Raw genomic sequence first — 20,715 nt, 5'->3', positions numbered from 1 at the left:
TAGTATTATACTAATTTTAGAAAATATATACATAAAATATCGAGTTTTACAGAGAGACCATGTGTTCATGTGCCTCAATTATAGCTCCTAAAATCGCCCATATATGTATATATATATATAGTAGACGTTGCCCTTATTTCTTGTGTTTACTTTATCATATTTTGCACTCCTTTATCATAGTGAAAATCATTTCCGCAACTGGTCCCCCCGCACCCACCCCCACACAGTGGCGGAGCTAGTAAGAGCCGAGGGGGTTCCTCCTTCGGCAAAAAATTACACTGTATATACAAGGTGAAAATTATTTTTTATGTATATATAGTAAACGTTGAACTCCTTTAGCTTCTTCGTTTGTCAGCTTCTTTATATTTTTAAACCCCTTTTATTTAAATCTCGACTCCGCCACCGCCCAACCCACACAGCCACACCCAACCTCACCTCTCTCGTTGAGAAACATTGCCATTTGCCTGTCATAAGTACTTTCTCTACAACGGAAGAGCAGAAATTTATTGATCAAACAGAAAGCCCCCAAAAAACCTGCTACGTGTCACCAATCCATACCCAATAAGACTCCTTCTAGTCCTTCAACTCTACTCACAACCTAACTCTACACTAAATAATCTCTGATTAATCATATCTGATATGCCTATTCTTGTTAGTCAAAATACTATTAGTACTCATTCATATTTCATTTCCCTTACATAAACACAAAAATATATCACTTCAGTCAACTTCTTTGTTCAATCTCATTTCTTGGTCATGCTAAAAGTCCTCAGCGAAAAGCTGAAGCGCCTATGTTTTGGCCTACGATGGCCTATTCGTCGCCGTTCAAAGACCAAAATCAAGATTACTGTCAAACACTTAGGACAATCCAATTCAAAGTCTCATAATTCTCAAATTGATACAAACCAATTAGAACCATCAAATGCAAATGGTTCTGCAGTAATTCATCCAAGCAATGGTGAATTAAGTCGTTCTAAATCTGGACGTACAATACGTGTAGCAACATTTAATGCTGCACTTTTTTCCATGGCACCAGCACTTCCAAAATGTATTAACAGGTCAGTTAGTTTTGATTTTGAAAATGACAAATTCTCCAATGATTATTATAATTTAAGAGCAAAATCAACAAATGATCGTCCTAAGAGCATACTCAAACAATCACCTCTACATCAAGAAGCTGATACAACTCTATTAAAGAAGCAAGCTTTTGCGAAATCTAAGTTAAGGGTGTCAATAAATTTACCAGATAATGAAATATCATTGAAGAAAAGTGGACAATTAAGCTTTTTGGGATGTAGAGGAAAGGCACCTTTAAGGTCTACTGTGAGTATGCCACGTATTGATCATGGCCAGAGTAGTTATAGAAGTACAAGAAGTGTTCTTGAAGTGTTGAAAGAGTTAAATGCTGATATTTTGGCATTGCAAGATGTTAAAGCTGAGGAAGAGAAAGGTATGAAGCCATTGTCAGATTTGGCTGATGCTTTAGGGATGAATTATGTATTTGCAGAGAGTTGGGCACCTGAATATGGTAATGCTATAATGTCAAAGTGGCCTATTAAGTCTTGGAAGATACAGAAGATCTTTGATGACTCTGATTTCAGGTACTTAAACCATTTCTCAGTCATTTATAAAACTTTTATTTTCGGGTTAGTTATCAGTTTTTTTTCATCTCTCCTTGAGCCGATGGTCTATCGGAAACAACCTCTTTGCCCACCTCCCAGTGGCGGAGCCAGAAATTAGGCAAAGGGTGTGCAAATTTTTTTCACGTCACTTGTGTTAAGGATGTGCAAAATTAAATATATACTCATAATAACGAACATTTTAACCTATGTATACCGTGTAATTTTCCGGCGAAGGGTGTGCACCTGGCCACCCTTCGCCTAAGGTGGCTCCGCCCATGCACCCTCCCCATACCCCAGGTGTGGAATTATACTGGGTATGTTGTTGTTGTTGATGTTAGTTATCAGTTTTATCAAGTTACTAATTAATGCTTATATATTTTTTTTTTATCTGTGATTACTTTAAACGTGATTTGATTGTGTAAATATTTTTACGCCGTCAGATGCATATAGGTTTAGTTCTTTATGAATGATGCGATTCAAAAGTGCCTAATGTTGCTTCCTTATTTCATAGCCTTGGTTTTTATTGTTCTTTAATTTCTTGTTAGGGGAAAGCTGGCAGATTTTTAACCTTACAAATACACTATAAGAATTACTCCACTGTGAAACAAGCAGTTCTCTTTTGACTTTCTATTTTTGTTTCTTTTAGCTTTTTCTTCGAATAAATTACAAATTTAGTGCTGAAACTACGGAAAGCACCATTCTCACTCTTTAGAACAACAAACCCCACCCCCCCCCCCCCCCCCAAAAAAAAAAAAAAAACCCCCAAGACACACACCACCAAAAACAATATTTTCATAAACCTTATGCTCCAGGAACTTTGTACTTCATATTTAGTTCCCAGATATTATGTGTGTGTGGTGTACCATGTTCTATGTCATGACAAACTTATGCCAACTTAGAGTAAGTAGAAATGAACTACTAATGAAGTTATAAAAGAATTTTTTAGCCCACTGATTGAGCGCGTCTATTAAAAGGAATAATATCTAGTGAAAGTTGACAGGAAATTCACAGCTTTTTATCAGATATAACTTGCTAAGCACAGTTATCTGCTCTTTTACCTGATTACCTCTGGTAAAGTTTTTATCTTTTCTATGAATGTTTATTGTCAAGTTACTAGCTCGTTTTCTGCAAGTGGTTCAATTTGGCAGACCATGTTTCCGTTTCAGACATGGTAGTATATTTGTTATCTATGGATTATTGGGTGGATCTAAGAGTGGTAGTAGTTATACGCAATTATGGTAGTCCATTTCTCAAAATGTACATAAGCACTTGATTCAGTTTTACAAGAGAAGCACACTATTACACAAAATATAAGGAGATTCTTGCATGTAATGATGGATATTAATCTTTTATTGTGAATGCAGAAATGTTCTGAAGGCAACAATTGATGTTCCTCGAGTTGGAGAATTAAATTTCTACTGCACGCACCTTGATCACTTGGATGAGAATTGGCGAATGAAGCAGATAAATGCAATAATCCAGTCCTCTGATAACAAGCCACACATTTTAGCTGGAGGTCTAAATTCTCTTGACGAAACGGATTACTCTCCAGAAAGATGGACAGAAATTGCAAAGGTAAAATACATTCATAAATCCCAATTCGAAAAAAAGAAAAGAAAATCAAGTCATCTAGTACCTGCTTCTTTACTCATTCAGCTTGAATCATCATTTTCCAGTATTATGAAGAGATGGGAAAGCCAGTACCAAAAGTCGAGGTAATGAAGTATTTGAAGAGTAAAGAATATACTGATGCTAAGGATTACGCTGGGGAATGCGAGTCTGTTGTCATGATCGCAAAAGGACAGAGTAAGAAACTCTTAATCTTTTATTATCGAACCATAAGTTATACTTAGTGTTCCATTTTATATAACAATTTAAGATACTTCATCTGTTTCAATTTATATGACACGCGTTTCGTACTGTTGGCTCAAATCTTGTTAAAAATGTACAGGTGTGCAGGGAACGTGCAAGTATGGAACTCGGGTGGATTACGTACTCTCATCATCCGATTCACCATACAAGTTTGTTCCAGGCTCATACTCAGTTTTCTCCTCAAAAGGAACTTCTGATCACCACATAGTGAAAGTTGATGTGGTAAAAGTAGATACCGATTCTCAACAATATGTCAACAAGAAAAGGCGGAATTCAAAACATAAAGTAGTCAGGATTACTCATTCAAATCCAAACAGGGGTATATGGAAAATAGACACATGAAACATTTATGCTTCCTTCTCTGTTCTTTTGTAAGAAAGATCTCTTTAAGAAATCTTTAGGGTGGGCAAGCATGTTGTTTCCACCTCATTGCATCTTGCTTTAGAATGGAAGATGCAAAAGGAACAGATGACATGATTTATATGACAGATATTGTGATCGAATAACATATCAAAAGCAATTTGAGATTGACTATAAGAGCTAAATGTGCTGTGTCATTGGTCCAGCTTGACGAATTTGTTCTGTTTCTTTAGGTTAAGCTAGCTTAAGGCGGATTCAAAATTTGAAGTTTATGCGTTCTAACAATGACCTCAAGTTAATACTATAATACTAATAACTGGTTATAGAGTCAAATATTTATAATATTTAGCGAGTTCTTAATACGGGTACTCATGGTTTGAGAAAAAACTACGAAGTTCACATGAACCCACATAATATATTGTAGATCAGCACTCGATCATGACAATATGGGTTTACAGTGAAGAATTGCATAGTTTGTACTTGTTTGCTCTAGTTAGTTATGCATACTACCTTTCTTGTGTTGTGCTTCGCTAGGTCGAGATAAGTAAGGTATACAAAGCAAAAACCTATTTGACAATGAAAGTGACCAAAGATATTTATTTTTCAAAAAACTTTAGCTTGTACACAAATACAACAAGCCCTTCCTAAATCCATGTGAATTCCTCTTAGAATTTTTCAGCATGTAAATTGCGGAGCAAATGGGATTGTAAATGAGCTATTTCATTAGCTACTTTTTCAGGGGCTTGGCTTGTCATATGAGTCTGAATTGTATGTGAAAAGAAGTAACTATGTTCATATGCAAAATGCTCGCTTATCTGTGTTAACCTAGACTAGTATTAGTACAAACGCGTAAGTTGCTCTGGTGTAGTGGTTATCACGTTAGTCTTACACACTAAAGGTCCCCAGTTCGATCCAGGGCAGCAACATTGTTTGCATTTTTAATGGCTTGATCACATGATTTTGCAAAACTTTCATTAACTTATGTTTCTTTAGCTGTACTACTTTTATGTCTTTTGTTTTGGAGGTAAGCTATCGAATAATTTAAAGGAGACAGCTTATGAATGCCCCACCTCATGGAATAAAATTTTCAAATCTCATTGGCACGAAGTGTTTAGGGTTGTGTCAACTTCCTCGATCTCTTCAAAAGGTCCAACTATGAGCCCGTTTGGATTGACTTATAAGTTGCTTATAAGCTGTTTTCAGTTTTTTTGAGTGTTTGGCTGGCCAGCTTAAAGTCATTTTGTGCTTAAAATAAGCATTTTTTTTGCGCGGATTGCATAAAATAAAATAAAAAAATAATTTCGCCAGACAGGACTGGGGGAGTGTATGCCGGATCCAGCATACAATCTTTAAGGAAAAGCTAAAGTTATGCCGGATCCGGCATAACTAAAAGTCTGTCCCATAAGGCAGAATTTTTCCTAAGACATAGTTTAGTTATGCCTTATGAGGCAGAATTTTAGTTAAGGCATAACAAAATTATGCCCCGTAAGGCATAACAAAATTATGCCCCATAAGGCAAGAACTTTTCTTAAGGCATAGACTTTGCCTTATAAGGTAAACTTTTAGTTATGCCTTAAGGAAAACTTACGCCTTATGGGCATACTTTTAGTTATGTTTTATGGGACACACTTTTAGTTAAGGCATTACTAAAAGTTTACCTTGAAAAGTAAAAAAAAAAAAACGTATATATGCTTGAAGGCAAAGTCTGCCCCCTCCGACAGACTTTTAGTTAAACATGACTAAAAGTCTGCCGGAGGGGGCATAGCGAAATTTAAACTCTGCTTTGCAATTTTTTTAAAAAATTTTGACTGAGCGGGGGTTTGAACCCGGAACCTATGGGTTTTAGCCGAAGGGCAAAATTTAAAGACCACAAATATGAGGGGCAAAATTTAAATGTCACCCCAAAAAAAGGGCAATTCTGCGAATTTCCCTAAAATAAGCTCAAAAAAATAATTGGGTCTATTTGACTTAACTTATCTAAAGCAACTTATAAGCCAAAAAAAATAAGTTAGACTACCCAACTTATAGCTTATAAGCTGTTTGCAGCTTATAGGCATAAGCCCATCCAAACAGACTCATAATTATCACTTGGGTTTTAAGAGGTGTATCCATCTAACTCTATTATGCATTCTCCAATGCCTAGAAGTGGAGCCGAGCCGGAGGGTGTAACAATTGTGTTTCTTTTGATCACTTACATAATTAGTAAATTTGTCTGCATTTCGCGCGATCCTAAAAGTATATCAGTGAGGCAACTTTTTTTAATAAATTAGTCGACATAAAAGAAGAACAAACATGACAAAAACTAATTCTCACCTATAAATTCATATCAGAACTCTTAATTTACCAAATCTCCTTTAAAGTAAAACCTCAAATTAAAGTTATAAAATAATAATGCCTAATTGAAAGGACTCTTAAACTTAAGTAAGTTACAACAAAATAGACACTATTCATGTGGTTCCTCACTCGACAAAATAATCTTCGAAATAATTAAAAAAACACCAGTATTAACACAAAGGGAACAACAATTTTTTTTTAATTAAATTGAAATGAATCTACATATTCCTAATAATAGATACAAGATCTATATGTATGTCTTTAAGCACTAATTTTCAAAAAAATATGTATGTCTTTTCCTTTTTGTCCCTCTTTCATGCTACTACTTTCTCTTGAAAATGATATTTTTCCTAAATCAAAAGAGACAAAAGGTTGTTCATAAATCAGAAGGGAAAAACGATACTCATTCTCCATTTTCTTTACTGTTGCACCAAAAGGTAAAACACAACTAATTAAATTTTACTAATATATCTATGTCAATTTTTTCCTTATACATATCATTTGAATAGATCTGATGTCACCAAAAATATAGCTTGTAGAAAAATCTAGAAGGGAAGGAAAGAAGCCATAAGAAATACTTTACAAGAAAATAATAATTCAAAACCTCTTTTTAAATGGCCATTAGAAGTATAATCTTAAAGCCCATTTATTAAATTCTAAGACCTCACAATACCCTTAGATAATGTAAATATCCTCCTTGAACAAAAACATATCAAATTTGACTTCGCTAAAGGTTTCATCTCCTAGTTTCTTACCACAATCCATCCAGACTATAAAACTCAAAATCTTAGGGAGAAATTAGGGAAGGAACCTGGCCGGGAAAACAATTCTTAGAAGTCTTGTATTTTCTAATTTCAACCTAGTCCTATCTTGTTCCTAATCAATATGAGTTGTGTACTTGTTCTTTATCTTCATATTTAATTATAGTTTTTAGTAATTAAAGGTCTTTAATGGATTTAAATGAGATGTAAGTTACAATAGAGGAGCAAGTAATGAGAGTTAATACTCACCTCATTACGTGGCTTAGTATTGCCTCAAAATGGAGGCTCCAGGCATACATTTGTCCACTAGAAATAAGGAATATGAAAGGTCCAGAAGCTATTATTGGAATGTTTTCTTGCATTAACGTGCGGATGTTGAAACATTTAACTGCAATAAGTAATTTTTTATGATTGTTTATATGCTGCTTAACGTTTTTTTTTTTCTATATAACATGTGAATGTTGATCATTTAATTGCAATAAGTGATCTTTATGCTTGTACTGAATTTTGTTTAACTACATGAATATAATAATTTTTTTAAATCAGAAAAATGAATTAAGATGCCAAAAAATTGAGAAAATAAATAAATAGAAATGAAAGTCACAGAGAGGTGCCACGTCACCTTGTCTATACCTAACTTTATATTATACATATATAGATTAGATATTTCAACTCTTAAGAACATCATCGATCATCAAAAACTCTCGTTCCTTTAAAGGTCTTTCTCAGTACTTGTGCGGGCTAGCAGTGCAACAATCAAATCATTTACAGAAGTCCCAGGATTCTACCTAGGATATGACTGCTCGTCAAATTTTAGATACTCATATTTAATTCAAACATTTTGGTACAGTTGATGGCTTAATTGCGACATGTTTTACCACATCAATATACAATAAAGCTGTGTTGTTTCACTTTGTCAATGAGAACTATAGGTTTCTTTATGGTACTGACTAAAAAGGGACAATCCGTTGCACTAAGCTCCCGTTATGCGCTGAGTCCGGGGAAGGGGGAATCATAAGTGTCTATTGTATGCACTTACCTTGCATTTCTGCAAGATGTTGTTTCCACAGCTCGAATCCGTGACCTCCTGATCACATGAAAGCAACTTTACCAATTATGTTAACACTCCTCTCCCTTCATGGTACTAACTGGGGCAAAAAGTCTTTACATTGTCGTGTACATAATTAGTGAAATCGTTTTGAAATATCTTTTGTGCTTTCGTTTGTTTTACGCTATGGAATGAAATAATTCATATATGTCACTAATTTATGCAAATGTCTTCTTTTTAGTCATCATTTAGATTTTATCCCTACTTTTAGAAGTTATGCAAATTAATATTGCACTTACAAAATTATCCTCTCAGACATCATAATGTTTGTTTCATATATTGTTCAACTTTAGAAACAAAATATTAGACTCTTTTCTAACGTTTACAATAACATTCAAAATAATAGACTATAATCTAACATTTTCTCATAAAAAAATTTGATTGCTCAAAAGACATCTTTTGACCAAGATCTAAGAGGTCATAAGTTGCAAGAGAGACAAAAAGAGTATCACTTACTAAACACTTGTCCCAAACAAGTAAAAATCTCGGAAGAGTTATTGCATTAATTTGATCTATAAGCTAAGGTCCATAAGCCATGCAGGCCACATTTAAGGGTGTCAAATGGGCGGGTCGGACTAAATTTTGGTGGGTCAAAATGAGCTGAGTTAATAAATGGACTTTTTTTTGCGGATTGGCCTTCATTTGGGGTGGTCTTTAATTTTTGCCCTTCAAATTGATGGTCTTTAATTTTTGCCCTTCAAATTGATGGTCTTTAATTTTTGCCCTGGCCTAATACCCCGAGGTTGTGTATTTGAAACCTAGCTCAGTAAAAAAAAAAAAATCGCAAGGCAGAATTTTGCTTCAAGACTCTGCCTTAAGGCTAAAATTCTGCCTTAAGGCAGAGATTTGCCTTCAAAACTCTGCCTTGCGAATTCAAACTCTACCTTGCGAATTTTTTAAAATTTTTGACTGAGCAGGGGTTCGAACCCGAAACCAAGAGATTTTTAGCGAAGGGCAAAAGTTAAAGGCCACCAATTTCAGGGGAAATAATTAAAGACCAGCCCAAGCGAAGGGTAATCCTGCAAATTGTCCATAAATGGATGAGTCATAACCCACTCAAAGGTTATTTTGGATTGAAATAGTTGAATCAAGATGGGCTAAACAATAGGTAGTAACCCAACCCACCCAACTCTTACCAAGTTCTAATTTGTTTATGTTTTTATAATTTATTTAATTACCAAATAAAGCCAGCAAAAAAGTTCCTATATGAAGTCTATATACAAATTATAACATATCAAGTAAAAAAAAAGTTAATTACATTTTAAAAATATTTTGATGAAATTTCTCCTGGATTATTCTGGACCACAAATTTAGCGAAATTAAGGCCAACTTTTAAATGTACTAAAATAAACAAATCAAAATAAATTTGAGTAAATAAAAGAACGAATTGGAAAATTCATATATTTATGGGCTAATTCCGATACCGGTAGCCACACTTCACAGTGGCTCAAGTACGACTTGGATCGACTCACAAATGCCTACTTTTGTGTACTAATTAAACATGAGAAATGCATTGCTAAAAAAGTACTCCCTGCTACCAATAACTGCACTGCTCTTGAATTATATGAGAAGCAAATTCAATATTGAACCAGTTCACATAGGCTAATGAAAGTTGCGCCCCCGCAATCAATTCAGAGGACCATTTCTGCTATTTCCCACATGTAAAAAAATGTAACGAAAACAGTAATAACGGTTCAAATGACTCAGCTTCTGTGTGCTTAATTAGATAAACTAGTCGCAATAGAATTTATATTTCAGTATGTTGATATTTTAATTCATGTCTAATTAAGATTTATAGTCAAATTCACACTGGAATAAGTTTTCCTCTTTTGAGTTAAAATAGGTTTAATACTATTATAAATAGGTTAGCTATTTTCATAACAAGAGATATTGTGGAGATTGTAGAGCGAATTTAGAGATTCATGATGTTTTGAATACAATATTTTTTTTAAAGTTGGTATCAGAGCTTCTACGATCCTGATAGAGAATCCTTTTTTTCTTTTTGTTGTTTGTTTCCCTGATAGAGAATCAAAGAGCTCAATACTAAAAAATTATCTATTTTCCCACTTAAAAATGCAGTGGCTATTTCCCACTGAATGTTGGTGGGAAAAAAAAAATTAAATAGCAGTTTTTTCAAACGGAAAAATTAGGAATTTTCCCACCGTTTCAATGAGAACCTGTTTCCTACCATGCGTTTTCCCTGTGAGCTGGTTCGTGAGAATGAGGTGGAAAAATCACGTTTTATAGTACAAACTGTTACACTCCATAATAATCCGTGTTACTTGTATTAAAACAAGAAAGAATGAGTTAAGAAGGTTCAAGGAAAGTTAATCAAGTTAGTAAGAATATAGTTATATATATATGGTTTCCTTAAGTATCCCAAGGTGACACGGTTACCTAAAGGATTTGAAATCGCGCTATGAGTATGTATATGAAGTAATGCGAGTGACCTTTTAAAGTATTTGAGATTATTAGTAATGATATAGAGGATGGACAAAAGATATGAATATACTTTTGCGATTGGAGTTTCGTCAAAGCTTTGTGAGTTCTCTAGTTATGTTTAAGGTTATTGTGATTCTCTGGACCCTTCGAGACGTGTATATGGATTTTTGTTGATGTATATATAAGTGTGTATATGTATGTATAAGAGGTTACATGAGGTTGGAAGAGGATTAGAAGTTAAACGAAATGAATCGGAACAACTTCAGTAAAATTTCGGACCCGATTTTAGTCTATATTGTAGGAGGCATATCTCCTAGTATATGAGGAGTTTTAAGATGTTTCAAAAGCCTAAAATGAAGTTCATCGAGTCTAGATTTCAACGCAACAAACCGCTCGTCAAAATGATGTCGGGATAAGGAGATATGGACGATGCAAGTTGGGCTGAGCGGGGATTAAGACTTAAATGTTCACAAATTTTTCACTAGTGGCCGTGTGGGCCCCACAAACACATGACAAAATCAGATTTTTGCCCATGCTTAGTTGGGGGAACGTGTAAGACCTTCTTGGGCAGCAAAATGGTCTCCTTGTTGACCAAAAGTTCAGCCACAACTCACTTCCCAATCCCACAAAGTGAACATAGAGAGAGAAGCTCTCATTGTCACCAAAGTGAAGAAGGGAGAGAGAGAGACACGGCTGCTATGGCAGCTCCACCACAAAAAAAAAAAAAACGGCCAGCTCTTCCATTTCTTTCTCACCATTAAACCCCTAAAGTATTCTACACATTCACCATTAAGTTTCAAGTGAAGAAGAAACCATAAACATGCCATACAAGCTCCTATAGCTCACGGCCAGATTTGAGTTCTCCATTTTTGATTCAAAAAAATTATTTTCCAAGGTGTTTCAACCCTTGAGAAGGTGCATAGCAACGTGGAGTATCCATTGGAGCAACAAGAACAAGTATTAGTTCATTTCACAAAATTATAGCAAAGTTAAGAAGCCAACTTGTTAAGGTAAGAGTTGATCATTTTCTATGTGTTTGATGATGAAGTTGAACCGTGTGGACTGTTTTAGGACGAATTTTGAGGTGTTGTGAATATGTAAATGTACATTGCATGTATGAAATTATGAATGTTGGTGTTGAAATATGGTTATAGCCGTAGGGGACTGTTTTTGTGGAAGATAGTGAACTGATTTTACTTGGTATTTTGATGGTTGTTGTCATGAATATTTATGATGTTGCATGTTGGTATTGGACTGTTTTTCTTGAAGTTGAGGTGGGTCGTGTGCTATAGACTTATATGGAATAATGCTTAATCTTCTTGCACATGTATTGGGAATGAATTGAATGTGTTGTAGTATGGATAAATGAATGAAAATCATGAAGTTGTTGGAATGGTGTTGAAGCCGTGTAAGGGGACTGTTTTAATGGGATTATGGACTGTTTTGTGCCAAGTTTTGATTGTTGTTGTTATGGACATTGTGGTGTATTGTATGCATGTTGAATATGTGAATTGAGGTGTTAAAGAAACGAATCATGTTGAAGTATACAAGCAGTCCAAAATCGTGGACTGTTTTAAGGTTAGAAGTGAATTAGTGTATGCTGAATGTTGTTATGAACATATAGTGAAAGTGAAGTGCAATGATTCAAGTTGAAATTGAAATGATTTGTGGGCTGTTGTAAGAATAAAAATGATGCTAAAACAGTTCCAAGAATCGTGAAAGTAATGTTATTAAACGTGTTGTTGTCGTTGTAAGTTAAAACTGGAAAATTGCTAAGTGAAAATGGTATTGTGGTATGTGCTGTTTGGCCGTGAGTTTGGGACTGATTTGAATGATGTGCAAGCTGTCCAAAGTCCCCTAAGTCATGTTAAGCAAGTTTGGATTTATATATGAAAGAATGATTAGCCATGTTAGCTTGTAGCACTAGTTGGTTTGAATGCGAACGAAACGTCGTTTAAACGTTAGAAAGGGATTGTGAGCGTCAAAATACGTATTAAATTCCTTTGTAGACTAATTGTAGCTCTTGATATCTTGATATAGGATAAGTGTTTTTGGGCAGCAAGTACAAGTTATATTACGACTAAACGCTAAAGGTATGTAAAGCTCAACCCTTCTTTCTTTTGGCATGCCTTAGTTTTCAATAGGCTATATCACGAGCCTCGAGGAAATTCCAAATTCGAAATCCGAGCACGTTATGATCCTTATATATTTCTTGGCTTTCTTATGTATGATGTGATGAAATATGAACCATTATGTCTTCAAAGTAATTGAATTCCATATGTTGTACAAAAAGTTGTTTTAAGAAATTTCGTAACTACGAAACGCCGTATCTTCCACATAAAGGCTCGGATTGCTTTGATATGTTCGTAGAAGTTTGTATGGCGTATGATAAGTATGTTTTCCATAGGCGGGCCCGACTTGGGTCATTACCCGTCCGTGGGTCCCGCGACTTTCCTTTATGTAATTCGGAGAACTTTTGAAAGAATTTGTTATGACTATTATTTTGATTTTTCAAGTATGACCATTTTACAAGTTTGAGTTCATGATAATGATTTTATGCATATGAATACTCACGACTCTACTCGTGCATTTTGTTATCCCTTTCGCCGAGTCCCGGGCCGGTTCTGTTGTCGTGCGCACTTTGATATACTCCGGAGTTATGCTGTGTTTATGGTTCACCGAGCTACTCGCCAAAGAGGGTCGGGTTCCACTTATATTTGGTGTTATGCTGTGTATGGCGTTATGCTGTGTTGTGATATGTGACGGAGGTATGGAGATTTGAAACTTTCTGGTGTTATGCTGTGTTATGGCGCCATCGACGGGCGGGCGACCATATTCTTCTGTACCCTACGCATGACTTATGTTTTTAAAGTAAACATTTTGATATGTTGAATTTATACTTATGTTCTGTACTACTATTTCGTTTATGCCTCAGATTTGTTTCTGTATTTTCTGCTTTGCATACTCAGTACATATTTCGTACTGACCCTCTTTCTTCGGGGGGCTGCGTTTCATGCCCGCAGGTACAAACGCACAGTTTGGTGATCCACCAGTTTAGGACACCCCTTTTGCTGTTTGGAGTGCTCTTCTCATTCCAGAGCCTACATTTTGGTATATATGTTCGTTCGTCACATATGTATACATTTGTTCAGGGGTACGGCGGGGCCCTGTCCCGCCATATGTTTCGGTTGGTCTGTTTAGAGGTCTGTAGACGTATTTGTGGGTGTGTGTGCCTACTTCTGTTCAGATGTGTTTGTATGATCCTACTCGTTATGGCAGCCTTGTCGGCGTGCATTTTGTATATGTTTTGGGGCCGTTGTGCCATTTGATAGCCTTGTCGGCTTTTGATATATGTATATGCATCTGGTTGTGCTGAAATGTGTCTGAGATAGTTTGATATAATTTAAGGCAGCGTATGACAACTGTGCCAGTATATGCTATCTGTATGTGATTCGAATTGGATAAGTTCGTTAGGGTGTCCAACTCGGGCACTAGTCACGGCCTACGGGGTTGGGTCGTGACACAAACGTATATGTTGCCCACGGGTGACTAACCCGTATATGCTGCTCGTCTGGCCAATGATTATGTTGGCAAACACGGGACCAATGATATATGCATGAAAAATAATTATGCTGAGAATATTGAGAGAAATATTGCAAAGGTTTAAAATAGGGGCAATCAAATATATAGCACAGGAGGAAGGAAAGACCTTCTCTAAAAGTGGAGAAGTGGGTTAAAGAAAAAATTAATGTTGATGAGAAGTGTTAGAATTTTATTAATTCTAATATGTGGCCCAATTATTATAAAGCCCATAACTAATATTTAATGAAGAATAAATCTCGTCCGTTAGATCGATTACTTGATGGACGTACCGGATTAAGTCTCAACTCCTATAAATTGGTCCTCCCTCCACCCATTAGGGTTACCACTTATTCTATACATTTTTTTCCATCACTGACGGTTGTAGTAATGTATGATTAGGGTAAAGAGGTAGAAATCAGTTTACACAATTAACGCTTTCGCTTTCGTGATAATGTCTTCCGCATCAGGTATGTTTTCCGTATTATCTCCATGTAAGATTATTGTGTTCAAGATCCTGTGTGAATTACGTTAATATTACATGTGGTATCAAGAGCCTGGATATTTGAACCAATAATCTTCATAGAAGAAAGACATTATTGCATTGAATGTATAATTGTGATTTACTGTATTGCTTTCATAAATCACGTTACGGCACTTGTAGTGAATTATTGTTCAAAGGATATTAGGGACCATTTTTTTCCAGCCACTAAGACACATTCAAATTCTAATTTTATACAACATGTGTAATTCTCAAATCTGGAATGCATACATTTTGTACTTACACGCATTTAATCCCACATAATGTATTGACTATGGTTTGGTTCTTATATTATGCAATACTACGATGTGATATTTATGTAGAACAATAATTATTGTATGTGTTTTAATGTTATGTAGTTTGTTAGTCACCAAAGTGGCCAAATTAGAATGTTTAGTATACACATACATTGTATATTCATATTTGTTTTATGCATATATCATGTTTTTATAGTTTGTTAGTCACCAAAGTGGCCAAACTAGAATGTTTAAAGTATTCACGTGCATGAAACTTTATGATATTGTTTTATGTGTGCATTTATGTTAATATAATTTGTTAGTCACCAAAGTGGCCGAACTAGTATGTTTAAGAAAAATATGCATGCATAAAAATTGTCGTTTATCCATTAAACTAATGAAATGCCTATTATTGAAAATAAATGGATAAATTGACTTTCACTATTGCTAGAACTTAAGGATTTTCCCAAAGGTGAATCAATTATTCTATGAGTAGTGAACATAATGAGGTAAATTAATATTATTTAATCAAATATGTATTGTATATCCAAAGATGTCGCATATGTTTGATTGAAAATATTTAATTGCCTGTTAAAGTTGAAAATGACATTTAAATTATGATAGTATGTCGTAGTATCACCCAAAGGAGAATTACGATGTACTTTTATTGTTTTGCTGAATCCACATTATTTTATAATTTATGAGCATGTATATCTATTTTGCAACTAGTCCTCTTCATTCGCTTGCTTCATCTGTTATTGTGTTTAACGGATTGAACTTCTCTGAGTGGTATGAACAAGTCCAGTTCCACTTAGGTGTGATGGATCTTGACTTGGCTCTACTGAAAGAAAAACCTGCTGCTATTACTGATACGAGCAGTGAGGATGAGAAGTCTTTCCATAAAGCATGAGAACGCTCTAACAGATTGAGCCTTATGTTTATGCGAATGACTATTGCCAACAACATTAAGAGTACTATTCCACATACAAAAAGTGCTAGGGAATACCTAAAGTTTGTGGAAGAACGTTTTCGTTCTACTGATAAGTCTCTCGCTGGTACACTAATGGCTGAACTCACGACCATGAAGTTTGATGGGTCGTGTAGTATGCAAAATCATATCATCGAGATGACTAACATTGCAGCAAGACTCCGGACCTTGGGGATGAAAGTGGATGACTCCTTCTTGGTTCAGTTTATTCTGAACTCATTGCCTTCTAAGTATGGACCGTTCCAAATTAACTATAACACTATTAAGGATAAGTGGGATGTTAGTGAATTGTCCAGTATGCTTACTCAGGTGGAATCAAGACTTAAGAAACAAGGAAGTCATTCTATTAACCTCATGGGTCAAGGAGCTGGTAAAAGACTTAAAGTGAAGGCCAACAAGTTCAAGAAGAAGAAAGCACCTGTTAAAGTTCAACAGGATGCTCATAAGGAATTCAAGGTAGATGTGTGTCGTTTCTGTAGAAAGGAAGGACACTATCAGAAAGATTGCCCAAAACGTAAAGCTTGGTTCGAAAAGAAAGGTACTTTTAGTGCTTTTGTATGTTTCGAATCAAATTTAGTAGAAGTTCCTAATAATACTTGGTGGCTTGATTCTGGTGCAACTACTCATGTATCCACTATGTTGCAGGGATTTCTTACGATCCAAACTACAAATCCAAATAAGGATTTCTTGTTCATGGGAAATCGTATGAAGGCTCTAATTGGAGGCATAGGGACTTATCGTTTGATCTTGGAGACTGGACAGCACCTTGATCTATTACAGACTCTTTATGTTCCTTCAGTTTCTAGGAATTTGAATTCTCTTTCATGAATTGATGTTTCTGGATTTGATTTTAAGTTTGGACATGGATGTTTTAATTTATATAAGAATGCTATTTTTTATGGTTCTGGTGTTCTTATTGATGGTTTATATAAATTGAAACTCGATAATGTTTTTTCTGAATCCCTTCTTGCTATACATCAAAATGTTGGAATTAAACGTAGTTCACTGCATGAAAGTTCTGCTTACTTGTGGCACAGGCGTTTGGGTCATATTCCAAAGAAAGGTTAGAAAGATTAGTAAAGAGTGAGATTCTCCCGAATCTAGATTTTACTGATCTTGATATGTGTATGGATTGCATTAAGGGAAAGCAAACCAAGCATAGTAAGAAAGGTGCCACAAGAAGCACCCAACTTCTTGAAATTATACACACTGATATTTGCGGACCTTTTGATGTTCCATCTTTTGCTGGAGAAAAATATTTTATCACTTTTATCGATGATTTTTCACGTTATGGATATATCTACTTGCTGAAAGAAAAATCTCAAGCAACAGGCGCCTTCAAAGTGTACGTAAATGAGGTTGAAAGGCAATTAGATAGGAAAGTGAAAATCATTAGGTCAGATAGAGGTGGTGAATTTTATGGAAAATACAGCGAATCGGGACAATGTCCAGGACCATTTGCAAAGTTCCTCGAGGAACATGGCATATGTGCACAATATACTATGCCAGGAACACCTCAACAAAATGGGGTTGCAGAAAGGCGTAATCGGACACTTATGGATATGGTTAGGAGTGTGATAAGTAATTCCACATTATCCAAAACTTTATGGATGTATGCTCTTAGTACCGCTGTGTATTGATTAAACAGGATTCCCAGTAAGGCAGTTCCAACGACTCCTTTTGAATTGTGGACTGGAAGGAAACCTAGTTTAAAGCACCTGCATGTTTGGGGTTGCCCAGCGGAGACTAGAATATATAATCCACACAAAAAGAAATTAGATTCTCAGACAGTAAGTGGTTACTTTATTGGTTACCCAGAGAAATCTAAAGGGTATAGGTTTTACTGTCCAAACTATAGCTCAAGAATTGTTGAAACCGGTAATGCAAGATTCATTGAAAATGGTGAAGTTAGTGGGAGTGTCGAACGACAAAGTGTGGAAATAAATGAGGTAAGGGTTAATGTTCCGTTGCCCGTGAATGTGCCTACTTCCACACCAATAACAAATATTGTTCCCGTTGTCGAAGAACACTTTGACAATAGTGAACAACATTTGAATGAAACACTCCAGGAAGGAACTAACTCACAAATATTTGACGCAAATGAACCACAGACAGTGCCATTGAGAAAATCTCAACGAGAAAGAAAATCGGCTATTCCAGACGATTATGTGGTTTATTTACAAGAGTCAGATTTTGACATTTGACTTAATAAATATCCAGTTTCATTTTCACAAGCCATAGAAAGCGCTGAGTCTGACAAATGGATTGATTCCATGAAAGAAGAGTGAAAATCAATGGAATATAACAAGTCTGGGATCTCGTTGAATTGCCAGAAAGTTCTAAAAGAATCGGGTGTAGATAGGTCTTCAAGACCAAGCGCGATTCAAATGGCAATATTGAACGATATAAAGCCAGACTTGTTGCCAAGGGTTATACTCAGAAAGGAGGCATTGATTATAAAGAGACCTTTGCACGGGTCTCAAAGAAAGACTCGTTAAGAATTATTATGGCTTTGGTGGCTCATTATGATTTAGAGTTACACCAAATGGATGTGAAAATTGCTTTCTTAATGAATACCTCGAGGAGGAAGTTTATATGGACCAACCAGAGGGTTTCGAAATTAAAGAAAAAGGTCAAATGGTGTGTAAACTAAAAAAGTCAATATATGGACTCAAACAAGCCTCACGACAATGGTATATATAGTTTAATGATACCATAACATTTTTGGATTTAAGAAACACACCGTTGATAGGTGTATATACCAAAAGATTAGTGGAAGCAAGTTTATATTCTTAGTCCTACATGTTGACGATATTTTGCTTACCGCTAATGATTTGAGCATGTTACGTGAGACGAAAGATTTTCTCTCTAAGAATTTTAAAAGAAAGATATGGGTGAGGCATCCTATGTGATAGGGATAGAAATATTCTGTGATAGATCACAAGGACTATTGGGACTGTCTCAGAAAGGCTATATCGAAATAGTTCTTGAGAGATTTAACATGAACAATTGTTCAGCGGGAGTTGTTCCAATTCAAAAAGAGGACAAATTGAGTCTCATGTAGTGTCCAAATAATGATGTAGAACAAAAGGAGATGGAGTCAATTCCTTACTCTTCTATTGTTGGAAGTTTGATGTATGCTCAAACTTGTACAAGACCGGATATTAGTTTTGCGGTCGGAATGCTAGGAAGATATCAGAGTAACCCGGGAATTGATCACTAGAAAGCTGCAAAGAATGTTTTGAGGTACCTGAAAGGAACGAAGGATAACATGCTCACATATAGGAGATGCAACAGTTTGGAAGTCATTGGATACTCAGATTCAGATCATGGTTGATGTGTTGACACTAGAAAGTCCACTTTTGGTTACTTGTTCCTATTAACTGAAGGAGCAATATCGTGGAAGAGTGTTAAGCAATCCGTCATTGCTACATCCACAATGGAAGCATAATTTTTGGCATGTTTTGAAGCCACAATTCATGCATTATGGCTGCAGAACTTTATTTCAGGACTTGGGGTTGTCGACACCATTACCAAGCCGCTGAAAATTTATTGTGATAATACTGCAGCAATATTCTTCTCCAAGAATGATAAGTACTCCAAAGGTGCCAAACATATGGAATTAAAGTATTTTATCGTCAAGGATAAAGTTCAGAAACAAAGGGTGTCACTTGAGCATATTAGAACTGATCTCATGATTGCAGATCCGTTAACGAAAGGTTTACAACCAAAGACTTTTAAAGAACATGTACATAGAATGGGTCTTGGTTGTACTTATGACTAATGTTTTTCTTTATAATGTTTGACACTCTGAGCTTAATTATGTGTTTCTGATATACATTAATGAATTTCCTGTTAATGGTGTACACATTATTGTTCTGAGATATTACAGGATGAGTCTCAATAAGACATTATTGTAGACCATAATGTTAAATGTTTTATAGCTTATAAACCTAGTATGATAAGTTGCTAATGTTGTAATATATGGAACGGAGTATGTAGCACAAAATTATGTATAACCGTCATAACTCGCGTTAGTGATTTGTTGTATTATGGTATGTATGATGGACGTTATATAAGAGATTTATTTTATGTGCAACTAATGTTTATGTTGTTAAATATTAGTGTTATGCAGTCATTGGGCCAAGTGGGAGAATGTTAGAATTTTATTATATTAAAATTAACAAAATAGCTACCTATTGGAACTTTCATACCAATTATAGCTACCTTTTTATTTACCAAACGTAGCTACCTTTCCAAATTTAAGTGTATGTTTTCGGGTGTATGTTTAACTCACAAATACACGGTCAAACAGTAAAAAAAAAAAACAGACGCCTAAAATTATGCCTAATCAACCGTGTACCATTAAAGCTGTAATTAATCCTATATTTCGTAAATTCAAATTTTAGTTCCACAAAATCAGCTCAATTTTTTTTTCCTTCATCAATCAAATATTCAAAATCAAACGTAACCAAATTCAAATTTCAAAATCTACTGAACCTCAACTACTTTGTTTTTTTCAACAAAAAAAAAAAGGATCACCAAGAAGATCATTGTTTGAGGTAATTCAATCAATACGTATTTGTTATATCAAAAAATTTGTTTATAGAGTTACGTCAATCTACTATTTAGATTTTTTTACTGTAAGAATCATGTATTTTTAACAATCTGTTGAAATTTGTTTTTTTACGAAGATTAAAAAGCTATCGATCATCGTTTCTGGTTGATCGATCAAATACATTATAGTGAATTTTGAATAGGTGTATGTCACTCATCAAGTACTGTTTATCTGTTTTCAAATTTACAATCAAAATCACTAGTTTTAAAATTGATGAAAAAATTATTTGAAAAATACTTATCTTAAGGTGAATA

The 20,715-nt window shown here is 35.1% G+C and overlaps 1 protein-coding gene and 1 non-coding gene across 2 annotated transcripts; both read left to right on the top strand.

Annotated features, from left to right (window-relative positions):
* Window positions 1-402: 402 nt before the first annotated feature.
* On the top strand, window positions 403-4,025 carry LOC132610867 (uncharacterized). The gene is made up of 4 exons (XM_060325265.1): window positions 403-1,601; window positions 2,987-3,197; window positions 3,299-3,428; window positions 3,574-4,025. The coding sequence occupies exons 1-4, from the start codon at window positions 757-759 to the stop codon at window positions 3,834-3,836; spliced, it is 1,449 nt and encodes a 482-aa protein (XP_060181248.1). The 5' UTR covers window positions 403-756; the 3' UTR covers window positions 3,837-4,025.
* A 682-nt stretch (window positions 4,026-4,707) lies between these two features.
* TRNAV-UAC (transfer RNA valine (anticodon UAC)) lies at window positions 4,708-4,780 on the top strand. Its single transcript has one exon. It is a non-coding gene; the product is annotated as a tRNA-Val (tRNA).
* The last annotated feature ends 15,935 nt before the right edge of the window (window positions 4,781-20,715 follow it).

Source organism: Lycium barbarum, chromosome 9 (assembly GCF_019175385.1).
Source record: "Lycium barbarum isolate Lr01 chromosome 9, ASM1917538v2, whole genome shotgun sequence".
Lineage (NCBI taxonomy): Eukaryota > Viridiplantae > Streptophyta > Magnoliopsida > Solanales > Solanaceae > Lycium > Lycium barbarum.
This window is presented reverse-complemented; position numbering and strand designations above follow the sequence as displayed.